Source organism: Polyodon spathula, chromosome 7, assembly GCF_017654505.1.
Source record: "Polyodon spathula isolate WHYD16114869_AA chromosome 7, ASM1765450v1, whole genome shotgun sequence".
Classification (NCBI taxonomy): Eukaryota; Metazoa; Chordata; class Actinopteri; order Acipenseriformes; family Polyodontidae; genus Polyodon; species Polyodon spathula.
The window spans coordinates 20,441,554-20,458,642 of record NC_054540.1 but is presented as its reverse complement, the minus strand read 5'-3'; the positions used below and the strand labels follow the sequence as shown (position 1 = coordinate 20,458,642).

Genomic DNA, 17,089 nt, shown 5'->3' with positions numbered 1-17,089 from the left:
ATATGAGTTCTGGCCAAAGATTTTGTGGAGTGAGGAAACAAATATTGAGCACGCTTTTCGGTCACGCTGATAGTTGTTACGTTTGGAGAAAGTCTGGTGAGGTGTACAAAGAAAAGAACACATACTGTCACACATGGAGGTGGTACTATCCTTCTGTGGGGCTGTTTTTCCTCTAATGGCAGAGGAAATTTAGTTCCAATACATGGTAAAATGGATTATATAGCATATCAAAAAATAGTGAAAAGATAATCTGAAACCCTCCACTACAAAATTAGTTTTAAAGTGGAACTGGACGTTCCAACAGAACAACGATCCAAAGCACACATCAAAATCTACTTCAAAAGAAAAATAAAATCAAGGTTCTGGAATAGCCTAGTCAAAGTTCCGATCTAAATTCAATTGAGAATCTTTGGTCTGAGTTGAAGAAGGCTGTGCACAAAAGAAGTCCTTGTGGAACAATTTTGCATTGAAGAATGGTCAAAAATCACTAAAGAATCACGCCAAAAGCTGACAAACACCCTAAACATCTAAAAGAGGTTATTATTGCTAAAGGTGCCTCAACTAGCTATTAATTTAATTTTTGTTGTAACTTTTTTTCCTTCATTCACAAAAGAAAACTATTGCTACAAAAGACTTTCCCTATTTCATTTGTTTTTGAAAAATGTCTAGAAATTATAAATTTCCATTGGGATATGTAAACTTTTGACTACAACTGTATATTTTTGTATCTTACAGTACATCACACAAAATGGTGATGGCAGAGAAGACCTTTCACTAATTAATTCTATCACTGTTATTTGTACACAGCGTTGTAGAATATCATACTGAAGCCCAGTGCAGCACCCATTAGCTTAGCTTTCAGACTTCTAATGACATTTCAGTGCCATCCAAAAAGCTGGTCTGGAGTTAAGGTGTTACAATAAGGTGGGTCATTTTTTTTTTTTTTTTTTTTTTTTTTTTTATCACTAAAGTGAAAGGGATAAATAAATAGGTCTGACAGATACTGCAGCCTTGCGTGGTATTTCCAGCACTCATGAAATTAACCCCACAGTACTGCACTCAGTAATCAGAAATAGCGTCCTTAGGTTATATATTTATGTTGCTTAATTACGTCAACGCTTTGTTTATTGCATTCTCTTCCTGTACCTGTCAATGAAACCCACACTAAACCAGTATATCCATTGATTATCTGTCCTTCAACTGCTGCTCATTCTGGATGAAATACAGTAGCTGCACACAAGCTCCTGAAACAAACAGTGCGTGACGCTGGTTTTCACATTTCCCCCTTTTCAAATTACAGGACGTAAAGTAAGTATAAAATAAATAAACTAATAAGAAGCCACAGGGCGTATTGTAATTGACTCTAGCCTCGTCGATATCGTCGATATGATGACGGTGAAATCTCATGTTTCCACAATCAAGAGAGCATGTCACATGTCATGATGACCAGGAACCATCCTTTGTGTTTGCTCTATTATTACATTGTACAATGTATACATTCAAAGCACTTGAGTTCCTGTAGTAATATACAACTATGTAAATATCTTACAGAAATGTGCATGTTTACAGGAGCCTAGTCTCGTCTGTAGCTGCATTATTATTACACAACACAACTACACAAGGGGTCATTTGTTCTAGAACCACATGCATTATTTTCTAAGAGCAGCTACGACTTGGAAATTGTTTCAATTTGCCACCAAGAACTGCATCATATAATTATAAAAGACCGACAAATAATACATTCCCATGCCTCAAAAAACCTTCAGTGTAAAGATCCATTGTGTCAGATATATTAATGTGCCTGCATGCAGCAGGTACCTGTTATAACAATATTGTCGCTGGAACACGTCCGTGCAAAAATAGATCAACCTTACCTCAAAGCCACTCGCACGGTGCTTTCGTCTGGGCTAGTCGTCGACATGTTGCAAATGTCGCGTTTATATATAGATAAAAAATACAACGAGGATCAAAGATACTTTGCTAAACCAAGCAAGTTGGCTCTGCCGCTGCTGCTGCTGCTGCTGCAGTCAACGAAAAACAAGCAACACCAGCTCACCTCCCCGTCTCAGCCATTTTAAAACAAAATACAATACATCGTTATAAATAAGTTTCCAAGGCAGTTTCATCTATATTTGACTAGCTGTGGTGGCATGACTGTTTAATCTGCACCAAAAAAAAACAGTTTACTTCAACAGCTTTTCAGTCGTCCTAAATCGTTGCCTACTGCCACTGCCTCGTTCTTTTTTTTCCCCCATTGACAGGGCAAGCTTGTTTGCTCGGAGCTCTCCAGCAGGAGCTTCAGGTTCTCTCGATCCGCAATGCGTCACCAAACCACGCCCCTCATATGAACCATGCACCATCCCATTTTTATTAAAAACATTTCTATTCCACGCTTTATTAAGGCTGCTGTGCTGTTCACATTGCTCATATTACTGGTACATACAACACATTTAATAAGGCTTTACTCTGACTGTGGCTATTTACTGGTAGATGGTATTGGGAAGTGTTACATAAAGTAACATAGTTTTGGAGGAGTTATATAAACAAGTGCACTGCTCCATAATGGGGCTTTATCCATCTTTTTTTTTTTTTTTTTTTTTTTTTTTTTAAGTCTTCAGTGGAAAAGTAAGTTAGATGTTTGACAGTATATTCTGATTGTTAACAATGTCAATTAAAAATAAAACTGCACCCTTCTCTTTCTATTTTTACATTTGATGTGTTACAATGCCATGGGTGGATATCAAGTCTGTGACTAAGTGATGTTACTTGAATGGATGTTGACACAGACAGCTAAAGGGCAAGGTGGGATGCACAATTACACAATCTTGAATACAATGTATATTGTATAACATGCATGTCTAAATTAGGCTTCACTTGCAGGTGTCCCATATAATAACTTACCAATAGAATCAATGCAGAGAATGATATAAAATAGTGAGCTGACTAAAATGTAGCATGTTTGATAGATACTGTAGAAAGTAACAACATGATGCTTTTCTGTGCTCAATTTAATTAGCAGGCAATACAGCACCACCAAGTGGTAATGCATGAAAGAATATTTTAACTTTCAATTCAAGCTCGCCATTTTACCAGCTTTGCCTACTATACCAATTTACTATATCACATCACGACAAGGAGACCTAACAAGAAAACCAGCCTGTAAAACACCTTTGGACTAACCAGTTATTATCTCTCCCCATTTTTCAGGTGGCAGTTTTGCTGACCCCAAACCAATAAGCACAGGCTAAATAAGCCTTTCCAAAATGATAAGGAGGAGACATTCAAAATGTGTGCTGCAGATGGCAGGTGTCTGTACTTTTGCCCAACCCCCTGTATGTTGCACATGCATTCTTATGGGGCCTCATGTTGCTAATCCTGCAAGGCAATCACATCCACTTCTTCTTTGGGCTCAGAGCAGCTGTTCAGTCTTGGCCTGTCTCTCTGACTGGAGAGAGAGAAGCAGATTAGAAAAGATAAAAAAATGTAAAAAAACAAACATGACTGGAGGGGGGTGGGGGGTGCAGTAGTTTTTTTATTCTGAATATATTAAGATCATAGACATACATCTTAAGAACTCTGTTCACGTGTTTAGTGTTAAAAATATATTTGTAAAACATTTAAAACATTTTAAACAGTAAACATAAAAAAGACATTGAAAGGAGTTATCTTCAAAATATTTGTCTAAATTGTTGGCTTCTTTGTTGTTAATACCACACTGATGACAGCATTAGCGTAAACGTTTGTCTGCTTGACCTACTGTAGTTTTACCTATCGCTAAAGTACACTCCACTTAGCTGCAAGTCTCTCAGCTAACTTGTTTACCTGAAAATTGTTCTCATGCATCTATTCCATCTACTGTATATGCAACACAACGCTTTGCTGGATATTAGAAAGCTGACAAGTATGCACCTATCTAGCCCATTATAAAAATGTGATTGAAAAAAAAAAAAAAACTGAACCATTACAGAAACGGATATGCAACATTTAGTACAGGAGACTACATATAAAAAATATGCAATAAGTTAAAAGGTATGTGCCTTAAAATAAATGCGTACACATTTAAAAAATAAAATGCAGTACTGTCAACTAGACAGACAATACTGTTTGATGAATAAAAATTATTTGTCAAAAGCAAGATTTTTCTGCACTATACTGTTATGTAATTTTTCAATATTATTGAACTCGTGTGACATCATGAAAAAAAAAGGCTAGACACAGGTCAGCATGTAGCCATTAACACCAACAATAACACACGAAACCCACAAGCAGAAGAGAACTTGAAGCATCTATGGAAGCTACTGTAAATTAAGGCTAGTACATTAGTCTAGAAACAAAAATGTTATCCCTCTTCATTTAATTATAAGATCCTGCACCTATTTGTTTACAAATTGACCCTTGACTATAGTGATTATAATACCTAAATAAAACAGATCACTTCAAAGAATGTTAAGTAAATTATATATTTATAAATGTGTTATACATAATATTAAGCCACGTTTAATAATACTATTTTAATAACATGTTTCCTCATTTCTTTTTCACTTGAATACTTCAGGACCACTTCCAGTATGTCAAAGCTTGTACTTTAACCTTTCTCTCTTATTAATGACTGTTGACATTAACCCCTTGTGACAAAGACAGCTGTAGTGGGTGACGTCAGCTTCTAATGAGAAATTATATGCTGCACATATTTCTTAACTTATTTCTACAATGTATTACTCATTCATTTCAGATTGTAACACCAGTCACTCTAAAGCATTAACAATTTATATATATATATATATATATATATATATATATATACACATACACACACACACACACACACACACACACACACACACACACACACACACACACACATACATATATATATATATATATATATATATATATATATATATATATATATATACACACAGTGCATGGAATTTGTAGATATAGTTTATTACCTAGAAACACTGATTAACATGAAACATAATGCATTTAAAAAGAACAGACCTTTAAAAAAATAATGATAAATAAATTCAAGCATCCTGAATATTCAATAAAGTTCAGAGAAACTTGTGAAGTTCACACAGTTTATTTTTTCACAGTACAAATAAGATTGTTGTCTGTAAGTCTCTCATATGGCACACAGTTAAAAGATTAGTTTTTTCCATCTCTGTATTTTACATTTTATAAGATGTTTATAATGTTTAGGACACAAACATGACGCAAGAAAGACACGGCTATAAGCAATGATTAGCTGGTATAATACATGGTTGACAAACATGTATACATTTTTTATAGGGCCTTAACTAACATGTTCTATATCCTGGGCCAAGCTCAGTGTCTACACTTTCTAATATGATAGTGAGGACTCTGTGTCTGCTTAAGGTGAAGAGTAATTGATATACAACAATGGTTCGAGTATAAAAACACTTGTGTACAACTTCACTTTGAATGCATAGTTTGAAAAACCACTGTTGGACAATATAGCAGGTTAAAGAAACACCTACATGCCACAGGAAAAAAAAAAAAAAAACTGAATGTCTAGGATTACTGCTCAATTAAGGACCCAAACATAACAATACAAATAACAATATCTGAAGATTACTTTAAGCCTGGTAGTGCAGATGAGAACACATGTAAACATTAAAGTAATAAACTATACAAATCTAAATTACATGTAGGAGCTTTTAAAATAAAGTTATTAGTTTATTTGAACCTTTGTAACAGAAATGTCACATGTTAGCACTGGGGTAAATGCTTAGTGAGAACGGTGTGGCCCATACTGTGAACATTAAAACTGCCACTGTTCAAATTCCTGATCAGTATATAGAATAACAGCAGGTCAATGAAATACTATTTTGTTACTAGATCCTAAACTACAGTCTTCTCTTTCATGTAACAACTGACAAGTTTTAAGGCTCTAAAAAGAATGACTCCACAACAGCAAAGGCAAAGAACTTCTTTAATATAGCAGTGCACCATTTTAAGTACAGTTACACTAGTGAAAAATTACAACCCTATTTATTGAGCTGCCAAGTACAGTGTTTGTTGAACAAATTGTTTCTTTTAAACTAGAAAAACTGGACCCTTATGCCAAAATATAGAGCATATTTTCAAGTTTCCATCAGATAGCCATATCATGCATAAGCACTATTATTTTTTCAATTCACAAACTATAATATTAAATACACATTCAATATTTGATTTTGTTTTCTGCTTCATTCTGATGAAAATCAGCCTGAGGTATAGGATTAGGAAACTATGAAAAAATATTTTTGGAAAGTTACAAACATTATATACTAATTATGCCATGCTCTTACCTAACTACATTTACAAAAGGATGGTAAATGTACAGTACATTGGTTCAAGGCTAGCAACAGTTTGGTTAAAGTTATAGATTCCCTGATATTGCAGGACTCAGGATTTAGGGAACAGATTTAGCAGTATTTCTCTTCTAACCACCCAAAGTTTCCCACAGTCAGTCAAAGTGTGGGAAAAACACACATTTACCATTCTGAAAGCACATATTACAAAAACATTTCATTCCACTCAACAATAGCCACGCTGCACCTGACTGCTATGGGCATATCACTATTAGCCAGTATAATAACTTAATTATTACCCATCTAAAATAACCTGATCATTTCTATACATTCACACTCTGCTGCAAAATTGCACTGTACAATACATTTAACCAAATAAAAGCATTTTTTGCTGTTAGTTTCAAATAAATATTTTAGAAAACCCTATCATTTCAATCTAATAATTAAAAAAAGAAAATAAATAAAAGATTAAAATATGCCTTTTTCCAGTCACAGGAGCTCCAATCACCGGAATGACATTGTAAAATATTCATACAACAATGCACAAACTTAAATTTCACAGTAAAAAAGCATTTTTACTAAGAGTTTGAGGCTAGTTCAAATGGACAATTTATTTTGTCAGTAATATATTAGTTTAATATCATTGTTCCTTTAGCTAACAAAAGATTTGTTTAGTATCAAATTGACCACATGGATGATGTGTAACAATATGTGGTCCTGATGGGATACTTTGCATGATATTTACCAAGATAAAAGTACCATTAATGACATGCATTTATGCCAAACTATATCTCACATCAATCAAGAACTGTTATGTTGACATAAGTAACCATGTCCTATTGAATCTCTGTATCACAATTCTAAATGATTGTTGATCCCAGTTCATCTTGATTGCACAGCTGTGAAGATATATCCTTCCAGCAGACTGTGGTCAAAACTGCCCCCCCACCCCCCCCCAATAATAAAATATTATTTAAAAATGCATTATTTATGCATAAGCTTTTTTAAAAAAAAAAAAAATATAACAGTTCCTATTGAAGAAGTTGCTTTAACAAGCCAGTTTTGCTATCTGTTGTTGTTTGCCACCTAAGTTGGCCAAAAGTATGCCTGGTTAAAATTATTTAGGTCTAAATATTTAAAAGAAAATTAATCTTTGCCTTTTTTTGCATTATGTCACGATGTCCTAATTTATTACAATATTTTTATCCTTCAATTTCTGTGACATTTACATTTTTTAAAGAACTCCAGCCAGTTTGGCACCCTGCTGCCAAACTGGCTGAAGCAGCTACACAACAACTCCCCAAGCAATACAACCTGCTCCTAAACATCTCGCTGTTTCTCTTACCTGACCCTTCAGTAGATTTGACCATTTTCTTACCTGTATTTGTTAATGCATGAGGTATGTCCCAATATAAAAGTGGCTAAAGGTAAATTATCTTAGGAAGGCCTTTGCGTGGACAGGTGAATGTAGATAAAGCCACCATTTGTTAAATCAAGACTGTTAATGTACTGCAAAAACAATAAATGCATTAGGATTTCCAAAACCAAAAATAATGCATTATTAGTGAATAAGGGCCTTGGATCTGATTTAAAAAGGTATTCTTGCCAAAATGTTCTGCTTTTTGTAAAAGAAAAATGAAGCTGTTAGAAAACTAATAACTATCATCTTAAGCACACCCTTGGGTCCTGGAATGGGCTTTCTGAGTTGAGTGTTACTAGTTTTGTAACATTAACAGTATGATTTTCTTTCAACCAAAAATGCTAGTTGCATTTTGGCAGACATACCTTGACAAAACCAGCATGTAATGTTTTTGCATATATCACACACTGTTTTTGACAGTCTAGGCTCTGATGTAAAATAAGATTCAGAAAAAAACTAAAATTTAAAAAATGATCATAGAATTTAGCACAGTATACTAAACATGGTTAGCAAATACATTCTCTTTTTTGTAAACATGTTAATTTCTCATTTTCTTTCCGCACAACACATAAAAGTACTAGATCAAAGTGTTGCAACTTTTGTTTTTACAAACAATTGGGTAAAGTGCTAAAATCTTTGATAGTGTTTGTAAACACATACTGTAGTTACAATACATCACCACCTTTTACAATAATTCTAGTGTAATGTGGTAAAATTGTTTAACAAAAGACTATTAAATGAAAAAGTGATACTGTGCTCTGACAGATTAAGCAAATAACATATAATCAAACAAGATGTGAAATACACACCCTTTTTATCACTTGTTCGGGTTTGCTTCTTTGTTCCCTTGGCTAGAAAAGGGAAAATGTTTACTCCTCACCCTCACGAGCAGTAGTCTTGAGGACAGAGTCCTCCCCCAGGATCTTGCACAGTTCATTGAGTCTATGCTGCATTTTGGGAATCCCGGCGAGCTGTGACTCAAGCCTTTGTTTCTCCTCTGTGAGGGAGAGTCGAGTCGCTGTATCCAGCTGTTCAAAACGCCAACCGCCTTCACCATCAAACTGCAGGAGGTGAGTGTGGTACTTCCTGTAAAGAACAGAAAAATACATATACTTAAACACATCATTATGTTGCTAAGATTTAGCAATGAGGTAAAACAATTAGGTAAACAATAACACATGTTTAGGATTCTGTTATATTTAATATCAATCCTTCACAATCTAATGCTACAATTATGGTGGAGATCTTCAACATTCCACTGGCTTCCTGCCCAAACAACCTTAAAAGCACATGCTCAAAAATAAAGATATTAGGGGATTTAAAAAAAAAAAAAAGTTAAATACATTTGAAATGTTGCATAATATAATAAACAGAACATTCCACAAGAAATAACACCATGAAATGTAACTAACTGCATTAAATAAAGCTTGTATTTATGGTAGCTTGTACTTCATATAGTCATTGACTTCAGTCTAAATTTAGCTACGTGTTATACACTTTAGTATTATTATTATTATTATTATTTATTATTATTTATTTATTATTATTATTATTATTTTATTTATTTATTTATTATTTATTTTTTTTTTAAGGTGACTTATTATAATGGCAGTATACCAGCAGCCAGCTCAAACTCCCTTCAAAATCACAACATAAAGGGGATGCCACAATCTTGCTTAAACAAAGCATTTTTCTGTCTTTCATCAAAATAGGACCAAACAAGTAGTGAGACAACGACACTGACGCAGCCCCAGTGAAAAGACTGCTAAATGTCCCTTGTACACACATATCTACAAATGTTATACAATTCTGTACAGAAAGGCAGGTACTATATATAAATATACATCTTGGTTGTATAAACTTGTTTAAATATTGACTATGTCTGACCACTCTAAACCTTGAAATTAGGAAAACGGAGGTAGAAAACCCTGTAAAAAAAAAAAAAAAAATTAAATATTAACAGCCCTTCTGTTCTGTTATTTATTTCTGGTACAGGGAGCTTTCAAAACAAATATCATGTTAATATGTTACTATAGGAACTTCTGGGTGCACACTTACCAGAGGGACGGCCTATGTGTGATAGAAAGAAGAGAAATTCCAGCATCCTTTGCAGCCTGAAAAATCTTTCCCTCCACATCAATGCTGACAGCACTTGTACACTCATCTAGTAAAGCATATTTTGGTCTAAACAGACAAAGGGCAATGAAAGAAAAACATCACAAAATGAATTCTATCACACGCTTATGTTTGCCATTATTGATAAACTTGTATTTAGTTAAAATAAATATGATTTATATTATCCTTCTCTTACTAATATGTTTTCAGGCTATTAACACCTTGCGTCTATGCAATTTAGAAAATTGAAAACTAAAATGTTAGAATAAACAACCAGATGATACCGCTGAATAAAGCCAAACCATCATTCACACACACACACACACATTCATTATAGGTTTCCAATGTGCAGATTTGAAAGAAACATGTTTTTGCAAACACGTATTTTCATTTTATCTGGTAGGTTAAACAAATCTTTAAGCCATGCTTTTAGACTACATTATACATTTACTATACTGTAAGTGAAAAAAAAAAAAAAACTTGCATGGAAACCCCATGATTGAGACCTACAGTACGTAGCTAATGGAATTATTTTGTATATAATTACTGAAAATGTATAAATGTTTTTGTGTGTACCATAAACTGAACAGTATTACATTACAGAATGATATGCTTGATGTCAGCAGATAATACCTTTCAGGACACTGTAATAGTATGCTTGACTTGTTGCTCCAAAATCCATTATTGTTGGTAATGTATAAAACTATTATTACAATAACAGATACCCCTTTAATTACACTGCATCTAAAGAAGTCACGTATTCTCTTACCTGTGATAAAACATCCTTGCCATGCCCATCCTCTGTTTCTCTCCACCAGACAAAACATCCTTCCAATCTGTAACTGCATCCCAACCTTTAAGGAAAACAAAGTTATACTGTATCATTACTAATGCAAAATATGATATACGAATACATCTGGATGTCTGAAGCTGTATAAGATAACTCATAAATTAACAAGTGGTAGCAAGGTATCTATATCATGTATATTACGTCTGTGTAGGGCAGAGGGCTTTATTCCAGTAAATATATCGATAGAGATTAAGAAAAACATTTAGTTGCTTTTTAAGTTCCTACAACATTTTAAAGGTGCAATAATAATTATTCTAAAAATAGACCTTAGGCAGAACATTGACCTTGAATGAACTAGTTCATTAGGCAACATAACTTGATGGTCCCATTATCACCTAGCAATGGACCCAGTTGTCTTTTTGATTAATAAAGTACAGAAACTGAGGTATATAATGCATTATAATTGGGGCTGTATTATTTTCACGGTATAAAATTGCTTATTTCACGATTAAGCATAATATTTATTAAAGCAGAACAAAAATAGTGTTGTGCATTCAAAATTATACAACAAACATTCCTAAACATTAAATGCTTACCTGGAAAACAGTAAATGCTCAATTGTGGAACATTTAGCTTATTATGTCCACCTTTAAAATACATTCTGTTTTCACCAACAGTGAATTATCAAATGATAAAAACATAAATAAAAGTTAAAATAACAACAGACACAAGAAATGTCCCCTTATTGTACTGGACAGTCAATCCTTAGCAGAAATACTTCCACTCTTTGATGCAGCTGGTGTCTTTCATTAAAGACATTTGAACGAAATCATGCAGCTCTATGCAGTGTTTTCAATCATTTACTGGAAGCAAACTAAACCAGCTGCCAGGTTCCTAAATGTAGTGTAACAGGTAGTGTGTCAATTAGGAAAATGTTTGCTGTATTTATTTATTTATTATAAATGTAGTAGTTACCAATTGATTTTACCCCGTTTTTCTCCCAATTTGAATTAGCCAATTGTATTTTAGGCTTAGCTCACCACTACCACTCCTGCGTTGACTCGGGAGCGACGAAAACGAACACACGATGTCCTCCAAAACTTAAGCTGTCAACCGACCGCTTCTTTTCACTCTGCAGGCCCACCATGCAGCCAACCCAGCGCTTGTTTTTATAGGTCATATTCATTTTAAACTGAGAGTACAGCATATTTTTAAAAAGTACCCTTACCACCCTCTCTCTGAACTATCTGATTCAAAGTGACAATGTCCAGAATGATTTCTAGGTCCAGGTCTCTGTAGCCTTTGTCATGCATGTCTTCTACAGAATCAGGGTATATGACTTGATCCCGCAAAGTTCCTATCGACATGTAGGGTCTAAAAAAAAGCATCAACAGATTATTATTGGGCATCAGCTTCTAGAAACTTATTGCAGCTGTAAAGAGGTATTGTAAAATGCATTTAAATTAAATCAGCAATTTAAAGTTTGCAAGGTTTTTCCTTGTTAAAAGGTTGCAATAAAATAATACCACACTGAATCATTGTTATATATATTTTTGAAAATAATTTCAACAAATAATATTTTCAAATGTATCAATAAAAAAACCTGCTTGTAATGCACTTTTGGGAAAATGGTACAGGAAAGTACTTGTATAACATCTACTGGTAATGACATGTCAATGACTGAAAACCAGCAAACTGAACGGTAATCTTTCATTACTTAATTATTTATGAACTTAAACGCAAGGAACTTGTTTTTTCTACCTGTAGACTTAACACCTAAAGTACTACAAAATAACAAAAAGCAACATTCATGTTCAGTGTTTTCACAGGTATATCCCTCTGTGCTGTGCATTTTAGGATTTTACCACATCATAACCCATATTATCTTTTTAAAATGACACATTTTCATTATATCTCTTTCCATTTTACAGCAGCATTTATTTTAAAATCAAACAGCCATGTCAGTTGTATTGACCTTGTATTCAAGTGGGAAATCCTGCTCCTCTAAGCCATTTGCTGCAATGACATTTCTGAGTAGTTCTCATTCTGTACCAGCATGCAGATATTGATCAGCTTTCTGTTAATACAGCTATCTTGACGTTTAAAATATTTATACCATTTATCATTTCCAAGTGCACCCCACCTGTGGGATGTTCTAACTGTTTCACTCACGCCAGCTCAGGTTTCCTTAAATATCACTACCCAGGCTCAACCACATTGAACTGCTGCCTATACTATTACCAGCCGAACTGCCCAACCACGGGAGTGGAATTCAAATGAAATGCGCTCAGTACGAGACCGAAGAAGCACTGCACCATACTGAGGTTTTCTTCAACATGATTAATTTGCACTAAAATAACAAGGCTCTGCTGGTGCCAGGCAACACATTGAAAATACCCTTTATAAAGGTTGAGAGCTTTTTGTAATCTACTTAAATCACAATTTGTTTATTAGTCACAACACACAGTTTTGCAATCTTCCCTGTTATAAATGGGAATATAGCCTCCACTACATAGAGGTTAGAACCACTCCAGACTTTACTGTGAGCTTAATTGCTCACACCTGACTTTTTATGAAGGTGTTAGGTATGGACTGCACCACTGCTATCCATTGGTAGTCTTTATTTCCATCCCTGTTATCCTTAATCTGTTCAGTATTTTTTATGTATGTTCTTGGGCAGGTTGAGTCCATAAATTAAACTAGTTCCAATGTACTTATAAATGTAATTATAAAACACAATAAAACAATTACTTTACATGCACCAAATACACATTTATTATTTCTTATTTCTGAATACATTTTAAAATCGATTACTTTGCAGTTTTACTTGCGATATGTGGAAAAAACGTTTATGTTGTATATTCCTTAATTATGGAACAATAGTGACAAACAGGTTTTCCACTTATTCTTGCAAGCACACGTGTGATCAAGTGTAAGTTTCATCTTTTAATGGTGCAACAACCATCGACGACAACAAAAGCAAAACTCACATCACATGATCACAGTAAAGGTTATTACAATATTTAAAATGTGAGATGATGCACGTTATTAGTATAGCTTTTTTTTAGTAATCAATAAGTAACCCATATTATTTTAACTACAAATAATACAATACAACTCAAGTGCAGAAACTACTACTATGCAGTATAGGCTACGACTGAAAAAAATTAATAAAAAAAAAAATGTTTAGAAAACCTAGTATTTATGCTATATTTGAAAGAATAATAAAAACAGCACTAATTGTATCCACATAATCGTAGGCCATTGTAATGTTTTGAAAGGTAAAAACAGGTTTCTCAGTCAGACAGAAATGATAACACTATGGGAAAAATTTCGTTTCCCCTCAGTGGAATGGCGTACATGCTAGGGAGTACATCAACCTATGAAGCAGACTCTGCATCTACCTGCTGACAACCACAGATATAGAATATTATCCTGACAAGTACTTCCACAAAGTGTAAGCATGTGCATAACTTGTCCTGGCTCGTCTGCAGGGGGTTGTGAGGATCTCTGTTTCTTTCCCCGCCCAGCCCTGCCCCCACACCATCACCAGTATTGCTATCCTCATTCGTGAAATAAGTCCTCTATGGAGGTTCATGGAGTGTTTTGTTTGTTTAACATGGCTTATTATAGACAACAAAGTATGATTTGAATGAATGCAAGACAGAATCCAAAATTACATCCAGGTAGACAAATATATATCACTTGGAATCACCGAATATGAAAAAGTTATTTTGACACTGCAACAGCGTGTAACTCAGGTATTGTTTTGTATTTTAATGCTATAGTGCTACTCTGGATGTTAATCTATTACTTTGTGTTGTTTTTTCACACTGGACACTGTAATTTCTTACTTACAGAGATATAAAATCCTTTATTTTAGTGGAACGAAAATTTCACATGTTTATAGATTTTTTAAATGTAATGACTTTTATTCTAGCGTTTTTCACCTACAAATGTGGTTTCTCATGATGTGCTTTAGTCCTGCACACTGTAGCTTTAAAATGTAATGTTTGTTTTGTAAATATTTGAAATGACAAAACAGTGAACATACTGCAGCAGCTTTGCATTGTATTTCACCAGTCAATAAATATGTTAACTGCACTTCTTGATTCTTTAGTGTGACTGTGTGCTGTGCTCTAGTGACCCTAAAGCCCATCTTCCCTTGTACAAGGTGCAAGCACCTTTAAGTGAAAGGTGTATGTGGCAGAGATGGATGGCTCTTTGATAGTAACAGCTTAATTTATTTGAAGTCTTGCCACTGATGATGGGAATGAGAATGTAGAGATGGGAGCCCAGCTAAAAAGATTTCATTTTTTTTTGCAGGTATCAGGCTTTTACAGATTGTCAACTACAGCTGTGGTGGCTTTGACAGACTCACTGAGAGCCGAAACTGACCCAATACCGTCACCCCTGCTGGAAGCAGGCTGATCTTTGGGATACAAATTGAACATTTGTGAAACTGCAACAAATATTGTAATGACTGTAATGCATTTTAAAGAATATAAAGTCAGCAGAAATATTAAACAAATTGTTAAAACACACTATTCAGAAATGTTTTTATAAATGTACTCTGTATTAGTCTATGACAGTGGTCCTCAAAGTAATTTGGGCATGGGCATAAATTGATCTTACTTGGCTGTTTGTGGGCACGCTGGCTATTGCACAGGTTATCTTAAACACTGCCTTCCTGCGATATATATATATATCTCCAGTACAATTATTCAGAGAAAGTGGATTCGTAACTAAATCTACTACGGTGTTTCCCTTGTCTGGTGAAATTAAATACATCAAGAGAAAATTAAATTCTAAATACTGAAATGTATTATTTTTCTCAATAACAGTCGGCAAAATTCAGTGCTTACCTGGCATATTAACACCCCGCCTCTGCTCACGATTGATTGGACAGCTGTCAGATCTTTCACTGCCCCCTGGCTACTCACTCGCCTTCAATTTTCATGCAGAATACCGTGAACGGCCTCTGCTTGCTTATGATTGGAGAGCTGCATAAAACTTGGCAGACAGTCGACTCTCCTATTGGTTAAACTTACTGTCAGTACCTGCAACTGAAACAGACACAGTTTATGTCCCACCCAGCTAACTTATGATTGGGCTACCGCTGAGAAAATGCAGATATTCAATTGGTTGATCGTATCGCAGACACACTTCAAGAAAAAAAAAAAATGTAGAGTGCGTATAAGCACAGCAAAGTGAGCAGCACTGTCAACAGACTGCTGTGACACTTTTGTTGGAAAACGTGTTTAAAGCTTCATTTACTTTCCCACGCTACGACCCACCAGAAATGTGTTCACAACCCATAATTTAAGAACAGCTGTTGCGGGCACAATGGCCTGGCTTCGCGGGCATGAATTTGTCCGTAGGCACCACTTTGAGGACCACTGGTCTATGAGAATATTGTAGGATTCTATATTCCTGTTTATTCTAGTATAACAGTAGAAAAATAGCATTCGTGAATGTGTAAGGTCTGATAAGAGAGCTCCTTGTATCAAAAGGTCAGGCCGACCTGCTAAAAGTTCCAAACCTCCCTTATCAGGCAAAAACATCTTTTTAAATTAAACTCAGAACCTCAAACAAGCAAGAACAGAATGGCAAACTCTATGGAGTACAGTTAATCTGTCAAAAACTATAGAACTACAATAGGATTGTGTTTCTACTTTAGTAAGAAAAAAACAAAAATATTTAAATAAGAAAACTGTGAGATTTTAAAAATAACACACTTAACATAATAACGTTAGTAAATGCATGAGGATGTTAGTCTGTATCAAAGTATAATAGTCCTAAGTTTTAATATTGAAGGTTGCATTTGCTGCCAAGCAGGTGATGATTAAAAATTAACCTCTTTCCTTCTGTCAATATCAATGGAGTAAAATAAAATTAGAATTTATGAAAGTGACTGCTATATTGAAGTTTCTGAATTAGAAATACATGTTTCCCAAGCACGGTACAGTTAGTATAAGACTATTATATTTAACATGCTCAAAATAATTGGATCAACAATTGCAGACTCTTGAGTTTTGTCATGAATCTTTTAACAGTCTTTATCCAATATTATTTTGTTGACACATAGCTATGCATGAAGCAAATCCAACCTACTGAGGGAAATATATTTTAAACCCAGGTTGGAATGATTACACAGAATGGGTGTTGTATATTGGAAAACATCTACCTATACGTATTCTCTCTCTCTCTCTCTCTCTCTCTCTCTCTCTCTCTCTCTCTCTCTCTCTCTCTCTCTCTCTCTCTATATATATATATATATATATATATATATATATATATATATATATATATACACACACACACACACACACGCATATTATACTTGTATATGATGGTGTTATGTATTAAACAAACATCACTCATATATACACATATATCTGTTTTATACTTGGCAGAAAGAACCCTGTGAACTGCAGTTCACCTCAT

At 34.4% G+C, this 17,089-nt stretch overlaps 2 protein-coding genes across 8 annotated transcripts in view; both read right to left on the bottom strand.

The window, feature by feature from the left end:
* Positions 1-2,284, bottom strand: part of LOC121318332 (kinesin-like protein KIF21A) — a 62,022-nt gene extending 59,738 nt beyond the window's left edge. For all 7 annotated transcript variants that reach the window (XM_041254863.1, XM_041254866.1, XM_041254865.1 and 4 more), the window contains exon 1: positions 1,875-2,284. In XM_041254863.1, the coding sequence (XP_041110797.1) occupies positions 1,875-1,921 (47 nt within the window). In that variant the 5' untranslated portion in view covers positions 1,922-2,284. The remainder of the gene's footprint in view (positions 1-1,874) is intronic.
* Positions 2,285-7,359: 5,075 nt separating this feature from the next.
* Positions 7,360-17,089, bottom strand: part of LOC121318331 (ATP-binding cassette sub-family D member 2-like) — a 22,832-nt gene continuing 13,102 nt past the window's right edge. Inside the window, exons 7-10 of the mRNA XM_041254862.1 lie at positions 11,871-12,016; positions 10,622-10,706; positions 9,796-9,921; positions 7,360-8,823 (exon numbers count right to left, since the gene is read on the bottom strand). Coding sequence (XP_041110796.1) covers positions 8,607-8,823; positions 9,796-9,921; positions 10,622-10,706; positions 11,871-12,016 — 574 coding nt within the window. The 3' untranslated portion in view covers positions 7,360-8,606. The remainder of the gene's footprint in view (positions 8,824-9,795; positions 9,922-10,621; positions 10,707-11,870; positions 12,017-17,089) is intronic.